This window comes from Balearica regulorum, chromosome 2 (assembly GCF_011004875.1).
Source record: "Balearica regulorum gibbericeps isolate bBalReg1 chromosome 2, bBalReg1.pri, whole genome shotgun sequence".
NCBI lineage: Eukaryota > Metazoa > Chordata > Aves > Gruiformes > Gruidae > Balearica > Balearica regulorum.
In genome coordinates, this window is record NC_046185.1 from 149476455 (window position 1) to 149498765 (window position 22311).

General features: G+C 40.5%; 1 protein-coding gene across 1 annotated transcript in view; it reads left to right on the top strand.

Moving 5' to 3' along the window:
* Nucleotides 1–7560, top strand: part of GPR158 (G protein-coupled receptor 158) — a 204352-nt gene extending 196792 nt beyond the window's left edge. The window contains exons 9-11 of the mRNA XM_075746378.1: nucleotides 2981–3086; nucleotides 5017–5163; nucleotides 5960–7560. Coding sequence (XP_075602493.1) covers nucleotides 2981–3086; nucleotides 5017–5163; nucleotides 5960–7414 — 1708 coding nt within the window. The 3' untranslated portion in view covers nucleotides 7415–7560. The remainder of the gene's footprint in view (nucleotides 1–2980; nucleotides 3087–5016; nucleotides 5164–5959) is intronic.
* The last annotated feature ends 14751 nt before the right edge of the window (nucleotides 7561–22311 follow it).

Sequence of the window (22311 nt, forward strand, 5' to 3'; positions counted from 1 at the left end):
CATTAATTAATGTTCTTAAACCATATTTTAGGCCATGTTAGAAGGTACAGTTCAGTGCAGTAGGAGAGCTATTACGTGGGCTGCAAGTTTCTTTTAACAATAGGTAGGACAGGGTGAAAGTAATCTTGGACTGAAGAGAGGGGAAAGAGGAAAATGTGGCATTTTAATACATGCCTTATGAAGGAAACAGAAAAGGACTAGGCCTTTCAGATCTAGTGAGGATCCTGTTCCTTCAGCCTGAGGTCTGCTCATTTTGTTCTTCCTTCTTTTTTTTAAAAAAATGCACATTTTGTATAGATCTTTACCCTCTGTCTGATAACGTGCTGGTTTGTTGTAGAAATATCATGTACTGTTTATGGATAAGAATGAATAAAATGCACTGCAAGTACATGATGTCTCCCGAGATTATGTCCATTTCTGTATACACAAGTCTTAATCCCATCTCTTTGAAGTTCACATTTCCTTAATTTATTTTTTTTTGCTTCTGTTTTCCTCAGCAAGTTCTGGATGTAACTGGAATAGCAGAAATGTAAGACTCAGATTTATGTGACATATCTGAGTTGTCATGAAGCACTGGAGCCTTGAAGGACACTACTATTATGAGACAGCCATCCAGTCTGAAAATTCACAAAGCTCATTTAAGATTGATGTGAGCACTAAATAAAACCTTGGACTGTTTGCATTTTGTTTTCCTTTAAAAGTATTATTCCCATTTCAGAAAAAGAGGATTCCTGATTATCTTCAGATCAGTGTAGCATTACAGTTCTGCGTTGCTCTTTCTCTTATATTACTGAGAAAAACAAAATTTTTATGGAACAAATCTCATTTGAATGTAAACCCCATCGCTGCTAGGTCTGAATGGCTACTACAAATGTTCTTTTGCTTTCAGAGGTATGTTGTGGATACTTTAGACACGGTTTCACGCATAAAACAAGCAAAAAGCCTTCATAGAATTTGAGGATTGGAGCTGTTAAGGGTTGGCCAAATCTGGTGGGCATCAGTACCTGGGACCTTTCTCCCATCTCTGATGGATGTGGCTGCTGTTGTTTCTATTTGCAGACCTAGCAAGGCTGAGCACACCCGCCACGGGTGCAGGCATACGCAAGACGTGACTGGCCACATGGACCAGCACAGGTCCAACATGTACAGCCTGGTCCTCTTCCTCCTCTGCAGCTGATGAGGTTCACTAATGAAGCACACACCCTGTGTAGGTTCACAAGCACACTATATTCACCTGTCCTGCAAATACGAGCGCAGGCCTTAAGCCAACCTAATACCCATCTTTGGGTTTGGGGCCCTGTACTCAGTCATGGGCGGAGACCTTGGGTCTCCCCCGTGCTGGTTAGTCCAGCCTGAAGTTTGCTCGTGACTTGCACGTACACATATGCACAGCATAGAGAGTGAGATCACACAGACATTAAGAGAAGGTTTTAATAAGATAGGACATACTGCAGTGATCAGGTCCAGGGCTCAGCCAGTGACAACTTGCTTGCATGTCACCAGCCCCTTTTATCCTCCCTTCTTTCCACGCTCGTTCTTCCCCATCTACCTCAGCCCCGTTCTGTCTCTGTCCTTGTCTTCTCCCAAATAAACAACCCACCCCTCATTATTTTTTTCCTATTGGTCCCAGTTTTGCTACATCTGTACTCCAATTTGGTATTTCTGATACCATTAGCTAGATAATCACAGCCTTACATGCTATTACTGATATGGTTACATCAGTACCACTGACCTTGCAAGTTCTGCTCCCCAAATACCCCCAATGCTCCCTTCATTTTCCTGTGAAGTTTGGCCATCAATCAAATGACTCCACATTAACCTCCAGTGAAATCTTGCCATCCCTCACAGCACTACCTGTAACTTTTGTTCACTTTTCACTGTTATTTGTTATATCCAGCACTTTCTCATGTCGTGTTCAATAGTTCTCATGCTGTGTTCAGTTAGCGAAACCTCAGGCCTGAGCCTCCTCATATCCCTGCACACCTCAACAGCAACATCTCTGTAAGAAATAATTATAATATTTTATTATGCTCATGAAACATTTCATTTCCAAAGTATTAAACAAGAAATGGTGACTGTATTATTATAGTATATAAGCCAGTGTTTCATGCCAGACTATTGACTATTTCTGTTAACAAAAGCTTCTGCATCATGTGCATCTGTAGACTTGGATAAGTTGCAAATGTCATTTCTATCTGAACGATTTTTGTAAACCTGCAAATTACAAGCCAGTGGTACATCCATTCATCCGTTGCATTGCTTACCATTTCTGTCTTTGGGAGCTCACTAAAGCAGATAAGCCAAGCATGCTCCAGCTAGCTTTAACCGCAGCACTTGTTCTGCCACTCTTTTAGAAAGCTCAGCAAGGAATTGCTTCATTTGGGAGGTTCAGCCACTCATTTCCTAGCGTTCGCAAGGCTCTTGGGCCCTGCGGTACTGAGCTGGGCGGTCCTGCAATCAAGACCATTTCTCTGCTCCCTGCTAAAATGCATTTCAGTTCAGCTCTCTCTTTGATGGCTTATCAGCCGCACTCTGTAGCTGCGATCTGTGGACATCCTGTATTTATGAAGTGCACTGCAATTTATCATAGCACACGTGCTTACTTAATCTAAAATCATCTGTTCAGATCCTTAATGTATGTAAACTGCCATAACTCAGTTCAGGCCAAAAAAGCTGTGACAATATAAACCATCCAAAAAACCAGCTAAATAGACTGAGAATGATGGAATAAGCAATATCCTTTAAGCTCTGTTGTTTCTTTTTATATTTTGTTTAGGCTAGTTTTGCTGGTTGTTTTTTTCTGAGGTGTTTTGAAATTGTGGTATAAAAGTAAAGCATGTAGATGTAATTTTTAGTCTGTATGAAAGCAGTACAGAGTATTTGGCCTTTCGATGAAAAGAATCCTAAGGAATATGAAAAATGTTAAATCTAATGCACTGGAGAAAAGGCAGTGAATTGCAACCCTGAATTCTATTTTCAGATTCATTCTTGCTTCAAGACTTCAGTCTGACTGGATGCTGATGCTGTTCTTTGCACACACACACTTGACTGTGACAGTCACTGTTGGGCTACTTCTGATCCCTAAGGTATTCGACTCTCCTGTCTCTTTTCTGTTGCCAAGACCGAGGAAGATAAATGTGGTCATGCAGAAGCAATGCTGTATAAAATTAGCAAGTAACTGATAGAAAAGGAAGATGTAAAATTTGGTTATGTTCCCTGAAAAGCTGTATATTTTTTTATTTTAAAAACTCTTACACATTTTCAAATATTCTTTCTTTCAGCTTTCAAAATTCCAGGGGTTTAAAGCACTTAAAATTTTGGTGTGATTAATCCAAGAAGGAAAGAATCCTTCCTAGCGATGCTTATTTCAGGTATTTGGGTGACCATGCTGCTGCCAGAGTTGGCTGAGATCAGACAAAGAGTTTAGGCGAGGGCATAGAAAGACTAGGATGGACTGCTAAGTAAAACTGGAATGAGGAGCTTGGACTAGCCATGAGGTAGAGATGTTGGAACTTAAACCAGGCAGTTGTTACAGGCTGAAAAAGAACCCTTTGCAAGTCAGAGCCTGGGACGGACAGATGCTGCATACTGAGAGGAGATGTGGCCTGTGATATGGAGCCAGCGCTGGGTAGGAAGATGAATTTGTGTGTCACGCAGGAAGATGGAGAACAACAGGAGGCAGGGAAGAGAAGAGACGGAGCTCCGAGCACAGCAGCGCGCCTCCCATCAGCTCTGGGAGCAAAGCGACAATGTCAGTCTCCCCAGGAGCAGAACCACAGGCAGCTCCACCTGTCTCTAGCACCAGTCCGTAGGATTGGAATGGAGCAAGTGATTTTATAATGGCTTTTGAAATGACCGATAATGTTAATCAAAAGGTCAAGAGACAGAGAGAACAGTAAAGGTGAAAGCTGCATACGAAGGAAGAACATTAAGCAGTTCAAGTTGATAGAATTTTCAGTTTAATGAAGCTGCTATTCCAGTCTTGCTCATGTGTCAGAACAGGGTGTGCTGATAGCTGTCAAATACACATACATTAAACAGTCATAACAAGGGGACACATTGATGCAGCTTTAATACTGAATAACCTTATTTATTTTAAATTACTTTTCTGGTCTCTAGCAATAGTCTTACTATTTTCTATTTTATGTTCGTGAACTTTATTACATATCTTCAGAGATGCCTTTCTAGACTAACCTAGAAAATTTGTTGACCTTTCTGAAGCTGACTCATAAGTACTGATCAACATTTCTATTTTTAGCTTATTATCTGTGTAACACTACACAGACTTTTCTTCCAGAACAGCAAAGAATTCAGAGAATTAAGAGAAGATTCATAAGGTTTAGTTCCATTCATGAAGTCCTGAGGCCAGACGACTGTGTGGCCAATAGTAACTAGATGAGTGAATCAATACGAATAAAAAAATACCTGACAATCTCTCTCCAACTGTTGATCTGAGCATCTAGGAAAACTTAGAAGGGAGAGATTTACTTGTCTCCTTTTGTATTTGTTTGCTAAATTTTTTTAGGGTTTTTCGGGGGGGGGGGGGGGGGGGGGGGTGCCAGCTCTTCCTTTACAGGGTCAGGACCTAAAATGGGAGAATTGCTTTCTGCACGATTGATTATTCAACACTATAGAATATAAAATACAGTCTTACAGCTTTAGAAGCCTAATTGGCTGAAAGTCTATTTCTTTATATTTTTCAATTTTAAATACAATTTAAAGGGGTTCAAAGAAGCATCAAAATAAGTACAAAGGGGCTTTTTCCTAATGCAAATCTCTAAGCCTTATCAAGTTAGGGCATCATTAATAAGAGTTCCTTCCATACAATATTGATATTCTGTAAGATACTACTTATGCCAATGATGCCTAGAGCTAGTATTTTGAGTTCAGAAAATCATATGAAATCCATAGAAGGGTGATTGTGCCATAAAAACTGTTGATGTAAACTCTTAGAGCGATGTTGAAGTAAACTTTTGCACTGGTGGTAACATCTTCTTTTATGAATACTTATTGCAGTTTTCACATTCAAGCAATAACCCAAGAGATGATATAGCTACAGAAGCTTATGAAGACGAGCTTGATATGGGTCGATCTGGATCCTATCTGAACAGCAGTATCAATTCAGCATGGAGTGAACATAGTTTGGATCCTGAAGATATTCGGGTATATATAACTCATTTAAATATCATTTCTTTTCAAGAACAACACTTTTTCGTACCAGTGAACTCTGAATTGCATCCATTTGACTTTTTCACAGATACCAGGTGAAACAGGCCAGCTTAGGTCTCTCAGTGATTGTGGCATCAGGTCATGTAAGATCTCATGGAAAATATTCACTGGTGTGAAGAGAAAGCTGCATTACTAGTTGTAGTAAAAGTCATACTGGAGGCTAAAGAGGAGGAAGCATCCATAGCAAGAACTGTTTATCAGTTTACATAGGCTCTTTGAATTATCTTGAAATACAAACAGCACTTCTTGTCACTGTGATTAGTCATTTGCATGTAACATATGCGTAACTATACATAACTATTTAACATAAAAAACCCCATGATTAACAGAAAAAATACTTCCTATCTTACACGATAAAAGGACAATTCTGTCTGGAGCTTGTCAGACTTCTGTTTGCAGAATAAATAATAGCTGTAGAGTTCAGTAGGACAGCATACATCACAGCATCGCACAATCTGAAACATACAGCATGAATGTGTATGAATTGTGCATGCTGTGTGATGCGCAGCTGTGGAAGGTAACTGGTTTGTGCATGAGGGCTGAACTTATTTTTACAGTGGAAAAAAATGGGATTTAAGTTGATGGAGAAATGGCATATTCATGAATTAGAAAAAACAGTGAAGAAAGTTTAATGCCATTTTTAGAGCAATGGGTAATGCTTTCATCAGGCTGTTTGTTTGACTGGACTCGCTCTGTGCATACTAGTTTTGCCATTCACTTTGCTTTGCAGGATGAGTTGAAGAAACTGTATGCCCAGCTTGAAATCTATAAAAGGAAAAAGATGATTGCTAATAACCCACATCTCCAGAAAAAAAGGTGCTCTAAAAAGGGCTTGGGGCGCTCGATAATGCGACGTATTACAGAAATCCCCGAGACGGTCACCAGGCAGTGTTCCAGGGATGAGAAGGACCTGATGGAGCACAGTGCTGTGAAGAACATGGCCACGCTGAGGAAAAACCCACAGGATTCCACGAGTTCTGCAAAGCCAAAAGAAGAGACTTTGAAAAACAGAGTCTTTTCATTAAAAAAGTCCCACAGCACTTATGATCATGTTAGGGATCAATCAGAAGAACCTAATAGCTTAACTACAGAAAGCGCAGAAGTTATAGCTGCTGAGAATTCACTTCTGGATTCCTTGAATGGTAACAAATTAACCAAAAACGCTCCGGAAAAAGTTGAAGCTGTCTCCACTGAATCGGTCCCTTTGGTGTGCAAATCAGTAAGTGCACATAACTTAAGTGCCGATAAGAAGCCTCTGCATCCAAGAACATCTGTGTTACAAAAATCCCTCAGTGTTATTGCTAGTGCCAAGGAAAAGACTCTGGGACTAACGGGTAAAACACAAAGTCTAGAAGAAAGCACTAAAACTCACAAATCTCAGCAGAAGGGTAAGGAGGCCAACAAAAAGCACTCAGCCTCTGATAAAGGGGAGCATAAGGATTCCCACCAGAAGAACTCTATCCACTCTGAGGAAACAAAGAAAACCCATAAATCCGGAATTATGAAACAGCAAAGGGTTAGTCAAACACCTGCAAATCCAGACACAGGCCCAGGTAAGTCTCTGCACAAGGACAATTTCGACATAGGAGAAGTTTGTCCTTGGGAGATATATGACCAAACTCCTGGTCCTGTGCCTTCTGACTCTAAAGTTCAAAAACATGTGTCTATTGCTTCCTCAGAGCCAGAGAAAAACCACCCTTCCCAGCCGAAGGGGAAGACTCATCATAAGCTGAAGACACCTGAGGGATGTCAACAGTCAAATCAAAAGAGCTCAGAGAAGGTGGAGGCAGCCAATCGGGAGACGCAAGAGCAGCAGGTCTTTGAAAATGAGAAAAAACAGTCAAATTCCAAGTCTCAGGTCTCCCCTGGCCTGAAGTGTGAGAATGTTAATAGATACGCACCTATAGCCTGTGCTGGGGAGCAGAAAGAGCTACCCCAGAAAGCAGCAGAAAAGGAAAACCTCAATAAATTGGCAGAACAGAAAAAAAATGCCTCTTCTGAGGGAAATGTGCTTTCATCTGACTCCCATAAGCCAAGTAGTTACTTTCAGCAACCTTTAGCATCTCGAGCTGAAGTCTGCCCTTGGGAGTATGATACACCAGATTTACCAAATGCAGAAAGAAGTGTAGCTTTATTGAACACCTCTGCTATAAGTGCAAATAAAACAGCAACACCTCGAAAATAAGAGGCTTTTGGACTGAGGAGAGTAGCAGCATTGAGAAGAAAGACAACAGGAAAGACAGAGGGGACTTAGGCCAAAAGGATCTGAAAAATTCCTAAGGAGCATCACTTAAATCAAGGGAATCAGCACTACAAATAAGTAGGAGTTAAGCAAAGTAAATTATCATTAATGTTGTAATTATTTATTTGTTGAGTGCCAACAATGTGATTAGCAGTGCCCAGAATATGGTCCCTGCTCCAAGGATTTTACTGTGTCAATGAAAGAAACCTGCCTTTGTGAAGTCACTTCTCTTTTAAAAGAAAAAAAAAAAGATGGTAACAAACGCACAGTGTAGATCTTAACCAAATTATTTCTGAATGCCGCAACTGGCTTTACCTTGCCCTTGGGACTTTAAAGATCCAGCAGAAGTAGGGCACAGAAAATGTCCTGGTGGCAAAAAGGGGTATCAAAGAGCAGCTTATTAAAATGACGACTTTTCACTTTACGTATTTAGTCTAGATAGCACTGCTAACTCAATGCATCCCAAAAATACATTTTATATAATGATTGCTCTCATTTTATTACTCTGTGTTTAAGTACATTGTTGTGTCTCATATTAAAGCATTCCAGATTGTGTAATTTTTGCAAATAACTTTGATATTATGTGACACAACAACACATTTATGCAATCTGCAGATACTTTCTTCTAATTGCAAGTTAAAATACCTGCTGTAGACTTTTTTTGTTTATCTATAGAATTGCAGTAATCTTTCACTGGCTATGGAAGCCGTAATTCATATTGGGAAATTCCTTTGGGCTTTGGAGATTTTTTTTTTTTTCAGTTTCCTGTGATTTATATAGTGAATTTTTTGGTTTATTCTCTGTTATTTAAATTTATAGTTTGATACTGTATTATTCAGGGTTTTATACTCAGTAAGTTACTTGTTATGCACTTCCCTGTTAATGCTCATAGACTTTGTTAATAGTGGAAATTCAGTCGTCTTAGCTGCATATTCTGGTAAGTCTTAGGACAACTTATCTGTTGTTTGTTACTAATTGGAAAATATCATCTAACAAACCAGAATTCTTACTTTAAACATCCATGGTGATGATCTTGTTCAGTATTGCACACTGAGCATATTCTGCTAAATAAGACAAGCAAGAACGACAACAAGTATACCCCAGAAATGATCACCTGTTTTACTAAAACCAGACAACTCTGGGAAATATATTAGCTAGCTCATATAGAACAACAGTGTACTGTTTATCCCTGTTGGCAAACCTCCAAAAATTGGCCTTTGGAGTGAGGAGAGAAGTCCAAAATATTCCTCTTCCCCATATATGCAATTGTAAGAGATAGTGGGAGTGGAAATGATGGCATCTCTCTCCCGCTCTCTAAAATGCTTTGATTTTTTTTTTTATTTATACATACATTTACAGTAAAAGCTAGTGTTTAATACAGTGCTAACTTTCAGTAAAAGCTACAGTCCTCATCGTGTATATTAGCTTAATTCATAGATGGCCCATTCACAACTACAAGTCTTAGTGATGGTACACCATCAGGGCCTGAGGACGTATTGTAAAGATTCTGAGGAGTATCACTAATAATGAAAAACCCTCCTTCATCTAAATGCAGTACCAGTAAAGTGCTGTTCACTAGAATTGGCTATACATACAGTACTCCAGAACAAAGACAGCTCAGTCCTAAAGAACTTGTGTGATTTGAGAGAAGTGATGGGATTCAGTGGAAGAACATGAAAAGAGGATGATCGAATAGAATGTGTTGTTTAATATATATATAATATATATAAAAAATAGATATTTATATATGTTTAATATATATATAAAATGTCATATCTAATACACACCTGCACATACATGTATGTAGTATAAACTGATTTTTGTGGCATCATAGAAAAAGTGGCTTAAGATAAAATGCAGTGAGCAGAGAGACTTAGACAAGCTGGGCATGAGAATTATTTTTTTTGTCCTTTGAAAAGGATGTGAGACTATGGGCACAGCTACACTGACAGATCAAGATGGATCCGATCTTCCTCTGCTAAGCCCTAACCTGGAACGTGCCGACACCTGAGCCAGCTGGGAACAAGTCAGCTCAGGTCTCAGTGCTGTCTAAACACATTGGCCTCACTCATAAATTCTCCTCATTAGCTCCAGATTAAAGTGGCCGAACTGCCCCAACCAACCTGGTTAGCCTGGACGGTGCTCGATTCCGCCATGGTGACATGCTGACTTAGGTCTTTGCTACCCTGGGCTTGTCTAATTCTCCCACCCCTCTTTAGTAGGGTGTAGTTATGGCCTAGGAGATCTGGTCTTTGCCTTCAACACACATCTTCTAGCCAGGACTCTTGCAGCCCAGAATCCCTGTTCACCTGTGAAAGGGAGTCAGGCATCTGAGTCTGGGTGCTTTGGACATCTGTGCACCCACATTGCGCACACAGTGCCAGTGGCATCCCACGTGCAGCCCAAATCTAGCTCTCTGCTTAGTGTGGCAAAGAGCGGAGGTTAGACCTGGTGTGCCCAGATTCTCCCTTCCCACTCCCAGACACTCACGGGATTTGGCAGTAACTTTACCATCAACTTAGTGAGATCTGATCAGCTCTTCAGAAAGTAACCCTAAACTTCCCTGCATGGGAAGAAGTCCATCCTGGGAACATAGCTTTCTGGGAGTCCTCAAGGAGCACACTGACCCTGTGTGCAGAGACATGCACAACTTTAAACCTGCTGAGTGTGGTGACCACCTCGCACCTCTCCTGCCCCTGAAGGGAGGTTCTGCAGCCCATCTCGGCGGTGGTTTGTGTGAACAGGGTAGGGGGGACAGCCTATGTCAGGTTGCCCTGGCTCACTGACGGGAGTCAGCGCTCTGTTGCAGCCAGGCACTTGGTTTATAAGTGGGCATCCATGAAGGAGTCATGGAAGGAGATGTTTGTATGTACTCACTGCCTCTTGGAGACGGACGGTCACAAGGAGCAGGCGCCAGCCCTGGTGCCCTCGCTCGTCCTGCCCTCCCTCCCTTACCTCGGGGCTGAGCGAGGACACGCTGCCCCTGCGCTGCGGCAGCCCTGTCAGAGTACCACATGCACCCAGGGGGAGGGGATCCACGTCAGCAACACATCCACACAGTACCACTGCCCCTTGCATCGCTGGCAGGATCAAGCCCTTTGTGCATGACCGTATCTGTGCCACCACTACCTATCTACAATTCCTTGCTCGTTTTCTTTTCCCTTTCTTTTTTAAAAGGTAACTTCATGTGTAACACAGAAACAAAGCCCATTCCTTGGCTGCTGTAAAACAGCCCAGCTGCATGGCAAGCAAAGGAAGAATGGCTGATTTACCAGGGAAGGCGTTGGCTTGTATATTCTTGTTTGGTTTTGTTTTCTTTCATCCTGGCCCTTTCCCTCACTTCTTAAAAAATGTCTGTTGTGGTTCTTTAGGCTTGTTGTAGTCACATCTCCTAAGACTGATACAATTGGAGAACTTTCCTTTAGAAAGCAACAAAGCTTTCCCCAGTTTATTTAGCAACTGATATTTGGGCTACAGATTCAATTGGGACTTCAAATTATTTTGCACTTAAGAAAATGAGGGTCCAAACTTCACTCAACTATTCTATTCACTATGATGCTGCTAGAAACATTGCTTAATGAAGACATACTAAGTTAGACATAAATAATGTTCTGTATTTCATAGATTTTTCTCCACCAGCATATATTGGCTAGATTGCTTAGTTGTCTTTTTCTGGAGTTTCATTGTCATTATTCAGCCAAGAGAAGTGCAACTCTAGAATTAAGATGTTTTCTAGCAGATCTGTTGAGAGAGAAGATAATAAACACTAAGTTCACAAACATTTGCTAGGTTGTCCTTTTAAATGCATGTGCAAGCTGCATTTCTCCTTTATTTCTAAGCCATGGTTTATAATTAATTAGATTTATACCAATCTTATTAGACTTGTATAATTTATGCAAGATTATATGCTTTAAAATATAAATCAGTACACACCTATCATCAGCTTTGGTGGCATCATAGACCTGAAACCGGACAATACTTTTATATTTGCTCTCCTTAGGCTTTTGCATGCATATGACAACAGGCAGGCCTGAGAAAACACTGCCTTTTGACTTTTAACATTTTAGCTACTCCAAGTTGTAGAGTATATAAAGCTGTAAGTCTCTTCACTTTATAATGTGGTTCTTATAACAATGTTATCTGGCAACCAACAGCATCCACCATGAAATACTTGATAGATTTATGTTGTAATGTGTTGCAGCATGTAAATAATGTAACTTCTCTGCAATAAAGCACATTTATATGAAATCTGCAGGCTTTTGTGTTGTGATTTTCTGAAGTCATTACTGGTCCAAACTAAACAGGTTTGCCATCAAACTGATAAAATAACCAACAATGAGTTTTACAGCTTATATGATCTGATCACCTCATTAGCATTTTCCAGATTTTCCTCATGTTTTCTTGGCATCAACCTTTAGAGTAGCTGTGTACCGTGTTCAGGATTTCAGGTTAAGGAAATGGCATGACCAGCAGCTGTCTTTTCTCAGTGGCTGTAATTTTGAGAGCAAAATTGTAGGGTCCATGCTATATTCTCCTGAATTTAATGGCAAACAGAATGTTAGAAAATATCAGGAAATAAATAGATAGCATTTTATGATGTCATTGTAAAATCCTATAGCTCATCTGTACTATATGTGTGCATGCCTGGATTCTGACATATACAGAACAGGTACAAAGAATGGTAACAAAGATGATCTGAGACAGAGAATGGCTGCTGTGTGAGGGGTGACTAAGTCAACTGCGACTTGTTTAGCTTGGGAGAGAGATGACTGAGAGAGGGGTGAGACCTATATAAAATTATGAATGGTCCAAAAATAATTAGGAAACTGGTATTTGCTGGGTTCTATCATGCAGAAACTACAGAACACCCAGGTTAGCCGTCACGCAGAAGTTTAAAACAAATGAAGTTTTCTTCTACATATGGCATAAATAACTTGTGAAGCTCATTTTCACAGGTTGCTGTGCATTTCATGAGTTCAAACAGCATTGGAGAGATCATAGAAGAGAAATCCATCAATATCCCTGAAAATGGTGGATACAAAACTCTTAAATCCCTAATCTGTAGATGGCTGATAAGTAGGAGAATTGTCTTTGGGTAATCACCCAATGTTTTTTTCCATAATCACTCACTGCTGGATACGGTGCTAGATGAGCATTTTATCCAGTACAACCTCTGCACCTTCTTATGTCCGCATAAATACAGGTAGTTAGGCTCAATTAATTTATTTTCTTTTGTCATCCCTGGTTTTTTAATGACCCTTTATTGGTGCAGAGGTCTGGTAGGTTCTTGCACAGACATATATATTCATTTGTACCTTTCCCAGTGCCTTCTGGGTTGAAATGCTGCCATTTGGGTAACCAGTCTGAGTCATGGTATCAGGCGTAATGGGGACATGAGGGGGAGGGAAGGGGAAGGGAATTACTTACATTCAGTAAATGAACTGTGTACAAGTCCTTTGCAAGCAAGAAGTCCAGATACCAGAAAAATAAGGCCTGGAGATTTTCCTCTGAACCACTTCACGGGGCTCAGCTCAAACCTAGGGCAGCTTTGCTCTCTCAGGCACAGGGTGTCAAAACTAACAGTGGCCTTCTGAGCTCCACTTGTGACGTTTTCACAGCTTTTAAGAAGGGAATTATTTCCAAAGTTTTGTGGCTTTGGAAATAATCCACAGCTGTATTTTCTGTGACCCTTCTTCCTTCTCCTGTTATAAAACATGTTTCATCTGAGAGGAACCTGTGGATGCACCCGCCCTGCCCTGAGAAGAAGTTGGGGGGGAGGCCCACCAGCAGCCTGCTGGCACCCATGGGGAGGGTATGGAGAAGAGAGATGGGCTCTTCACAGTGGTGCATGGTGGGAGGAAGAGAGAGACAATGGGCATGGAAAACTTTTTCACTGTGAAAGGTCAAACAGTGGAGAAGGTTACCCAGAGGTTGTGCAGTTTCTTGGAGCTTTTCATGAACCGACTGGATAAAGCCCTGATCTTCTAGCTGATCCTACTTTGAGCAGCAGGTTGGACTGGAGACCTCCCAAGGTCCTACCTGAATGATCCTATTGTCCTGCGAACAGTGTTCACTACTAGAACATGTTCTTCACATAATCCTTTTGAAAGCCTGCAGATACCCCAAGCAACTTTTAACTCCTGCATAACAGTACAGGATACGTAGTCATTGATACAATATGTACCTGTGGGCAAGCCCCCAGAACAAACACCAGCTGCTGTAATAGAAAGGCATTTTGCTTTTATTCTGATCCCCACAGCCCAGAGCAAGCATGGTGACAAAGCAAAGAAGTTTTTTGTTTAGTGCTGGATGGGAAGAACAGTTCTGGCTGCCTATGTTGAATGAGTGCTTGAGCTGGTGCACAGTGGAAAGAATGTCTTCCAGAAAAACAAGCAAACAAACCCTTAAAAAAGGATAATGTTTTTCTGCAACACTTTGAGGATTTTTAAAAATCAGTACTGGATTCTGAAGGAACTGTTAAAGAAATTCCAAATATTGCGGGACTTGTGAATGCAGTTCTTCAAGACGGCAGTTGATTCAGTTCAGGGTTACGGGGCTACATGCCTGCCCGCAGAGAAGTTATTTCAAACTGAACACTTTTTTTTTTTTTTTCATTCCCTTAATAAAATAGGATTTCTGAGAGGTTGGAGTGAACTTTTTCCGATTCTAAAGGAACTTTTTTCATCAATTCGGAAATTAGCTTTAGCAATGCTAGAAAGTTAGTAAAAGATATTGATTGTTTCACTTGGTTTGGCAGGCTGCCATCATGTTGCAATATTCAATCTTCTGGTTCTTTAATACTTGGAAAATTGAACATTATCTCTCTATTTATGCAGGTGATTTTTCTTTTTTTCCCCCATTTATTTATGAGTTAGCTCTTTTAGTCACTGAAAGTGTACAAACAAATCAGACACTGGACATTTTACCATCAAATTATTGGATTTTAGATTTCTGGATATATGAGTTGGGTCCAATTTTTCATTGTGTCAAAGCATGGGAAAACATTACGTTGTACCTGAAATAGCCATATATTTTTGAAATGTGCATTTCTGATTTTCCATATAATATATACATCTCTTATATACAAGTGTACAGAATCATTATTACATCTTTGTAGCTGCAGAAGGCAAAGTTTTCCAGTAGCTGGGTAGCAGCCTTTAGAAGCAATTAAAAGGAAGATTGCTAAGCCTCCTCAATGGAAGTCTTCTCATGAAATTCAAATCACTGGGAGTCTTTCAGGTCTCCCAGCACAGAATAAGTGTTAAATTAGGGCTCGGTGGCATGTTTGCTTCTTGGCTGTTGGAGAGATGTTCTGAGGCAGATCAAATGCAGGCGCCTCTCCAGTCCCACCATGGCATGGTGTCATGCCCATGTGTGTGACCTCTTGCTTTCCTGCTTGTTGGCCTGCTGTGCCCTTACTTCATGATGGGGAATCAGGGAATAAACTTAAAAATCTGTATTTGGTTGATCTGCTTGGCAAACATCTGTAATGGTAGCTTTCTGTCATACCTTTTCCTCTGCTGCTGCACGGGAGTTGACCAGAGCAGCAGCGGTGAGCTGGGTTGGTGTGTGGTGGACATGCAGGGATGCCCGAGTGGGGCAGACAAAGTCTTTTGGAGGCTGCCTGGATCTCTTTGGAGTTGAACGCTATTAGCTGTACTGCTTGGCAGATGATGTTGGCTGGGAGTTTAGACTGGGTGCAGTACTACAGGTGAGAAACAGGTTGATTTGACATACCTCACTGCTAAAAATAGTATCATGTAATGATGTCTTTGTTCCATGAAGATTCTTTTGAAGCTGCAGGGTGGTAAGAACCATGTGGTTCCAACAATCGTCTTGGAGACTTCACCAAGGGAAAATCACAGCAGCACTGGAGAAGACACCTGCCCAACTCTGTTCCCACATCACGTTTTATGAGGTACTTGGCAACTGCACATGATTTGTGTAAGCTAGCAAAATTGGCTAGTGCTTCTCTGTAGGGAGTGTATTTTAATAGTTATGTTTCTACTAATTTTAATGCTTTTATAATATATCTATTTCCCCTTGTTGACAGCAGTTTTGTTATCTCTATGATTTTTTTTCCCAATTGTTTTACTGGGACTTGCTGCAAAACTTTAATTTGCATCTCAGCTGCTCCGTTGCAAGGCCAGCATTATCCTCACAAATTTCTTTGGATTCAAAGTCAGAAGATAATAGGTTCAAAATTTATGGAATTTTCCTTCAGAAATAGTTAAATATTTTAAAATACAACTTTGACAATTTTTTATTCTTATTAATTATCTATACTATTTTAATGACCAACAAAATTCTAATATGTAAAAACTGCTAGAAAAATGCTATATTTGTTACTAAGTGGTATCTACATGTATTTTTGCTTCCAGGACTTATGATTAATTGTAGATTCCGGTTGTGCACTGCATGACCTTTCCATTCAACTGTTTGGTGTCTACATTACAACTGGAATTGCAAAATCATAATATGATGAATATCCAGTGCCCGGGTAGGGTTTGGGGTTTTTTTTTTACCATCTCATAGGTGTATGACAAGCATTTTTACACACATGTTAACTACTTGCTAAACCACTTGCTTTGGTTTTTATGCATTACCTTGTAAATTTAGATATTATTCTTAATTTCTTGGGAACAACATTATAATTCAATATAATGGATTAGCAGGTAATAGAAAATCAATGAGACAAAAATGCAAATTCTTTTTCTTTGTTAAACACATGATTGATAGTGAAAATCTGAAAACCCTGGCATTTCTAGGGAAGAAAACAAAGCAAAACAAAACAATGAGGATTTTGTTTATTATTTTGCCATTCAGAACCAATTATTTTTAGTATTAAGGAGCTTAGGGCAAACTTTACTACATTTCTCACTGATCAAATACTACCCTGTACATTCTGTGTAATTAAATTACTTGTGATTTCAGCTGAAACAAGTATGTATCTAGTAGTTCTTGCCCCAAACTCAATTTTTACTGGAGATGCATTTGACCCTGTGGGGATGGATTTCAACAGAAGGTGCAGAAACCACATCTGCACATACTGAAGGTCTGTGCCTGCGTATGATTGTGCTTATATTAAGGCACCCTTTTATGCTGTTCCTGCTTTTACCTCACAGTAAATTGCCTTTCTGCAGAAGTAAATGGTTTGGATATTGTTACTTCAAGAGTGAGTGCATGTTTAGAGTATCAAACAGGTAGGTTATAAAATGAAATACGTTTACACAAAACAAACAATGCAGCTTTTAGGGACTATTCACGCAGTTCCTACTCTCCCCTGCTTATTTCTTGTCCCCTCACACAGGAAACACATTTTCTAGTGTAACTTAATAAGACCCAAAAGAAGACTTAGAGGACAGGAGGTATGAAGTTACTGAATTGAGAGGCAAACTATTAGTTGGGTAATTCTTAGCATAGAAATTACCGATTCTCAAAGCCACCAGAAAAGGAATTTAGTCTTCAGTCCTCTTTGAATTCAATGACTTCTTTGAAAACTCCAGTCTGAAAGACTAGATGATTGGTTTTGATGGTGTGATGAATCTTTACAAATGGCAGTAGCAAATCTACCAAGTCAGCAAAAGAGTCCATGCCCTCATACAACCACTTGGAGAAACAGGCTGATGCTGAGCCAGGTGGACTCTTGGCATGGGAAACTCTTTGGAACAGCACACAGGACCACACATTGACTATATCCAGAATTAATGCTTTTTTGGACTACCAGGAATGAGTTACTAGAGCCAAACAGGAGAGAGAATGTGTTTAGCAGCATAGACTGGAATGGAGAGACCACAAGCTCATTTTAACTAGGCCACCGAACCAGCTGGCCCGTGTTAAGTCAGGATTTGGTTCACATTCATACCAGGGAAACAGAAACCTGCTGTCAGCGATCCGCCTGGTACAAAACCCTTAAGGAACAAAAAAAGCATTCATCATCCCATGAGCTGCCTCTGCCTGTTCACATCCCTGCTTTCCAGCTGGTGGTCCCACCAGGTGCTTACTGCCCTTTGCCACCCTCCAGGTAGTAAAAAAAAAATGTCACAGTGGCTTATGCTTGGTTCTGCTCTTTTTTCAGCCAGAGGCCAGAAGCATTGTGCTGCAAACTAAAGCTCTTTTCAGCTTTTTCTCCTGGCTGTTCAGCTGCTTTTGATCCCCTGGAGTTACTTTCCCGAGCTCAAGTCCTGGGCAGATGGCAGCACTATTGTCCTCATCTTCTTGAAACATCCCACTTTATTTTTAAATCACATGCTACCATGTGACAGACTGGGGCTGTCTTGGTAAAAATACCTTCCCCCCTCAAACTAGAGATAGCTAAGGCAAAGCCACACTCAAAACGATTTTCTGCCTAGCTGTAAACTTCCAGTGTAATATTTGGCAAATCGTTTAGGGGCAGATTTTTACACAGGTATTGATCTGGCTCCCAAGCTCTCTGTGCCTTAATTTTTCATTATTGTGCGGGGATGACCTGACTGCTTCCAAAAGATGGTAGGAAGAAGGATGCAGTCAAAATCTTACAGTCTTCAGATAGTCCTGACAGCACTAAGAAACACAAGCACGATCCTGCTCCTCACCTTTTATATGGCAATGGATTATATACTGCTGAATGGCAGTAAAATGCATATTGATTCACAAAGTAGGTGATCATCAACTTGCAAGTTGTGGAAGCTTGGTTAATGTGAGAAATTATATACTATGTGAAATTTCCTCTTGGCTGTTTTATAATTTGAAATTTTTCTTAGCAAAACAGTTAAAACCCTGACAAAGTTGAACTGACCTGACCTTTTCCTACATTAAAGTTCATGAGCTGTTCAAACACAGGAAATGAGAACTCGCTGGGTTTTAGCACTGGCATCAGGAGTTCTCCAGAATTTCCCTTGCCCACCTGCACAGCTTGTTGGTGTATCGTGGCATTCCTGTGTACACATGAAGAGCGAAGTAGAAATCTTCCTTCCTTCTCCAAATACTATCCAAATGTCACAGGGACGGTCTTCAGTATTTGCGTCTCTGGTACATCTGGTACAGTTTTGTACGTCTGTTTAATTTCAACAGCTCTTCATCTCTGTTCAGTTCCATGGAGCCAGGTAAATTCAAAGAAATAATATCAAAGTCTGTTCCTCGTTATATCCTTAACTAAAATAGCTGGGCTCTGTAAACAGAGCTGACTCTGCTCAGAACAAAGTTAAGTTGTGGCACAATACGGTGATCAAATCTGTCGTGAGCATGCAGTTTATTTGTATTTAATGTCACTGTCGCAACCTTCATGCAAAGTAAACCCAGATCTTGAAGAAAGCTTTAAGTACAATTCCTGAACTTCCCTTCTAGCGTTCTCTGCTGATCTCCTTCAAGGACATTTCCTCCCTCTCTCTTCAAAAATCCTATTTACCCTGTCTCTCCCACATGTTTCCTTGTCTTTTATTCTTAGCTTCTCCATCCTTGTCTCAGACATGGAAACTGTGTGTTACAGTTTTCCTCTGCCTTTTCCACTAGACCTGCGCTTCTGCCTTTTACTAAACCCTACTGGTTTTCCTATTCTTGCAGCAAAACCATTTCAGTTTGCAAAGACCTCATGCTCCATCCTCACATCCCAAACACTCATCACTCCTCACCCTGACTTCTGCTCTGAATTCTCCTCTCCCCACTGACACGTGCGTTTTGCTCCGGACACTTGGCCGGACACCCCCCGCCTGCCTTTCTGCATTCTCTGAGCTGCACAAGGCAGGAGTGGCAGTGGCAGTGCCTCGATGTAGGTCGTGCCAGGCACTGTACAAAAATGCATATACAAACATAAGTGCTGATTTTATTTTATTTGTTTTTGTCCTTACAGCCTGGGATTATGGGAAGATGAAGACAAAAGCAAAAGAAGAGGGGTGACTATCATGTGAGTACAGTGAACACATCGCTGATAATAAAAAAAATTATTCACCACTTTTCCAGCTATATTTGCCTATTAAGATATTGTTTAAGATTTGTTAAGAGTATTTTCAGGCAAAAATAAAAGATAAAAGAGATGATAAAAACAATTTTAAGAGATGAAAATAGTTCTGTTGACTAAAGTAAAGTCTGTGTGTATCCATACTGTTTCATGAACCATATATTCTACAATAATGTCGGAAGACTCCATGCTTGTTAACATAAACTGCAAATTCTTAAGAGAATTTTATAGCTCCATTTTCCAGCTGCTTTGCCGACAGCAATCTAACCATGTACATGGACTGCTGCTTCTTTCTGGTCCATCTCCTAAAACTTTGATTTTCCTTTCTAAGGACCATGCTGGATTAGGATTTGCTTTGTTTAGAAAAAGCTGTTTCGGTGGCAGTTGGCCATGATGAGGGTTGCAGTGCTAAAAAAATGAATTGCACTGAAGGACAAAGTCTTTGCTGCTGTTCTGCTGTACCTTCTGGATACCGCTTTCAAGTGTCCTGGTTTTTGAATTCAGTGCTCCCTTATTATTATTACTACCGGGAGGAGTCCTTTCACCTTCCTGCTGTTGTCCCTCTGCTGTGTGACACTCTGGTGATACTGTTCATACAGTCTGGTTTTTTCCAGCTTCATCTAATGACAAAGACTTCGCTGTCTTGCTGATCCCAGCCAGATCAGCCTTCTGTCAGAGGTGCTACCTGTCTTCCGCTACTTTCCAGTATATTTAATCCCTCACTCTCTGGATTCTGTAGCCACTTTATGTACACCCTGCCTATGTATATTTTTGTTTAGCAAGTTTTCTATTTTACTGGACATTTGATCCTATATGCAGGTCCTTGTTTCTACATGGGACTGCAGTGGACAGTCTCCTCGTAGAGGATTTCCATGCCCCTTAGTCTGTGGCAGACTCTGCTTCCTAAGGGGTGCAATTGCAGTCATCTGCTATTGCCAGGGAGCGATTCTGCCCGTTTTGATGGCCACATGTACTGGCAACTTGGTCCTTCTGTTGCCTCGTGCAACCCAGGGTGGGAGTGATTTGAGTGAATCTCACCATGTGGAACCCTATATATGAGGGATTCTTCTTAGGACCTTGTATGGTCAATGGAGATTTATTCAATAGTCGCTGGAGTCGATAGCATAATTCGTTTCACACTAAAGACAATGCCTGCAGGAGGTCATTTAAATAGCACCCTAAAGTTGCCATCTTTACATCTTCCAAGGGAGATTAGGATGACTAGCTCAGATTTTGAAGTATCCAAGATGTCTCATACTAGGTGAGATGTGGGATCCCACATAGGACGTGAATCATCCTATATTGTACATATTGGCACTGACAATGCCTTAGTCCTCTTTCCAGCCTCCTAACTTTTCATCTGGCAAGGATCATTCAAATACCTAATTTTACAGCATGAGTGACTGAGTAAGGCAGAGCAGACACAGGCCAGACAAAATCCTTCACTTTTAAACAGAATACATAGTACTCATTAGTATTTGGTACAGAGTGGTAATGTATACAGAAATAATGTACTCCTTATTGCTAAAAGGGAGCTGATCTGTTTTGATCTCTCCCAGGCACTGAGTGGGGATTTCATTAAAGTGAAGTGTCTCCATTTGGTTATCGATCACTCTGTTTATCACACACACTGCATGGTTGCATGTTGCATGTGTACTTTCATTTGGTCCCTTGCACCCAGCAAATGAGTAACAGCCCACCGTTGGGGGATGAAAAAAACCCCATCAAGTCCAAATAATAATTATTCCACACTTTTCTGCAGCAGGGAAATTCTATGCTTTCTGCAGTAAGAGATGTCTGAAGGACTAAAATGTAATTACAGTTCCACCTAGAGCTTGGTCAAGCTCCATCTGTTTTTCTGAGATGAACATTACAGCTATGAACGGTGCCAGGAGCTGGTATGCAGGAGTCTCTCCGAGCTACCAACCTGTTGTCTGCTCCTTTCGTCAGTGCGGTTCTGTTATCTAGGGGCAGTCTGATACGAAGCCCAGCGAAGCCACAGGGAGTTTTTCCACTGACTTAAGTAGGTTTAAATCAGGTCCCAAACTAAAAATTCTCTCTTTAGAAGGCAGGATGTAACAGAATGGTGAGGAACTGTGAGTGGCTTAATCATTACATTTACTCAGCTTTATGACTAATGCCTGTGTCAGTTAACAAGTTTTATTAACAATATAGTGACCTTGAAAACTCTGTACATCTGACTAACTCATTCTCTTTTATGACTAAGTGCTCTACATATTGAGCAAGGATTTAATTGAAATGATGTCATATCAAGTGACTTGAAGCTCAAAATGACTTAAATAATATATGGATTGCAATTTCCCTTGAAACTGATATAGTTTTTAAACATTGAAAGAATACCTTAAATTACTGAAATTAAGGGTGGCAGTATAGTATCAGTATCAGGTAAAATATATGCATATAGTGAGGTGAATATTAAGGCTATTAATCATAGGTATGAAGTGCTAGGTAGTACAGAATTATCCCAGCACTGGAAACTATTAAATGTGGATATGATGAATTTGGGATCCATAATTTGAGAAGTTTGAAAATCTGTATGATAGTGAAAATGGATATCCATGAAGTGTATGGATCATAATGCTAATGTTGTGGCAGGTCATGCTTAATATGAAGCAAGGCTTAAAAGATGCTCCATACACAAGTAAGTGCGGAGAGCTGGACAATTACTGTATGGTTACGGAGAGCAGCTGTGATTTGCCATATCAATGGTGAGGGTGCAAATGGTACATCTCACTCCAGCCCACTCAGAAGTCTAACCACCCCTTCTTTCTGCCCCCAAAATGTCACTTACCACTGAGCTAAATCAGCACATCTACTTAGGCATTTAAGTTCTTTCTCTTCCTCAAAAACTGTTATATGCCATGGCACAGGTGTGATGTATGCA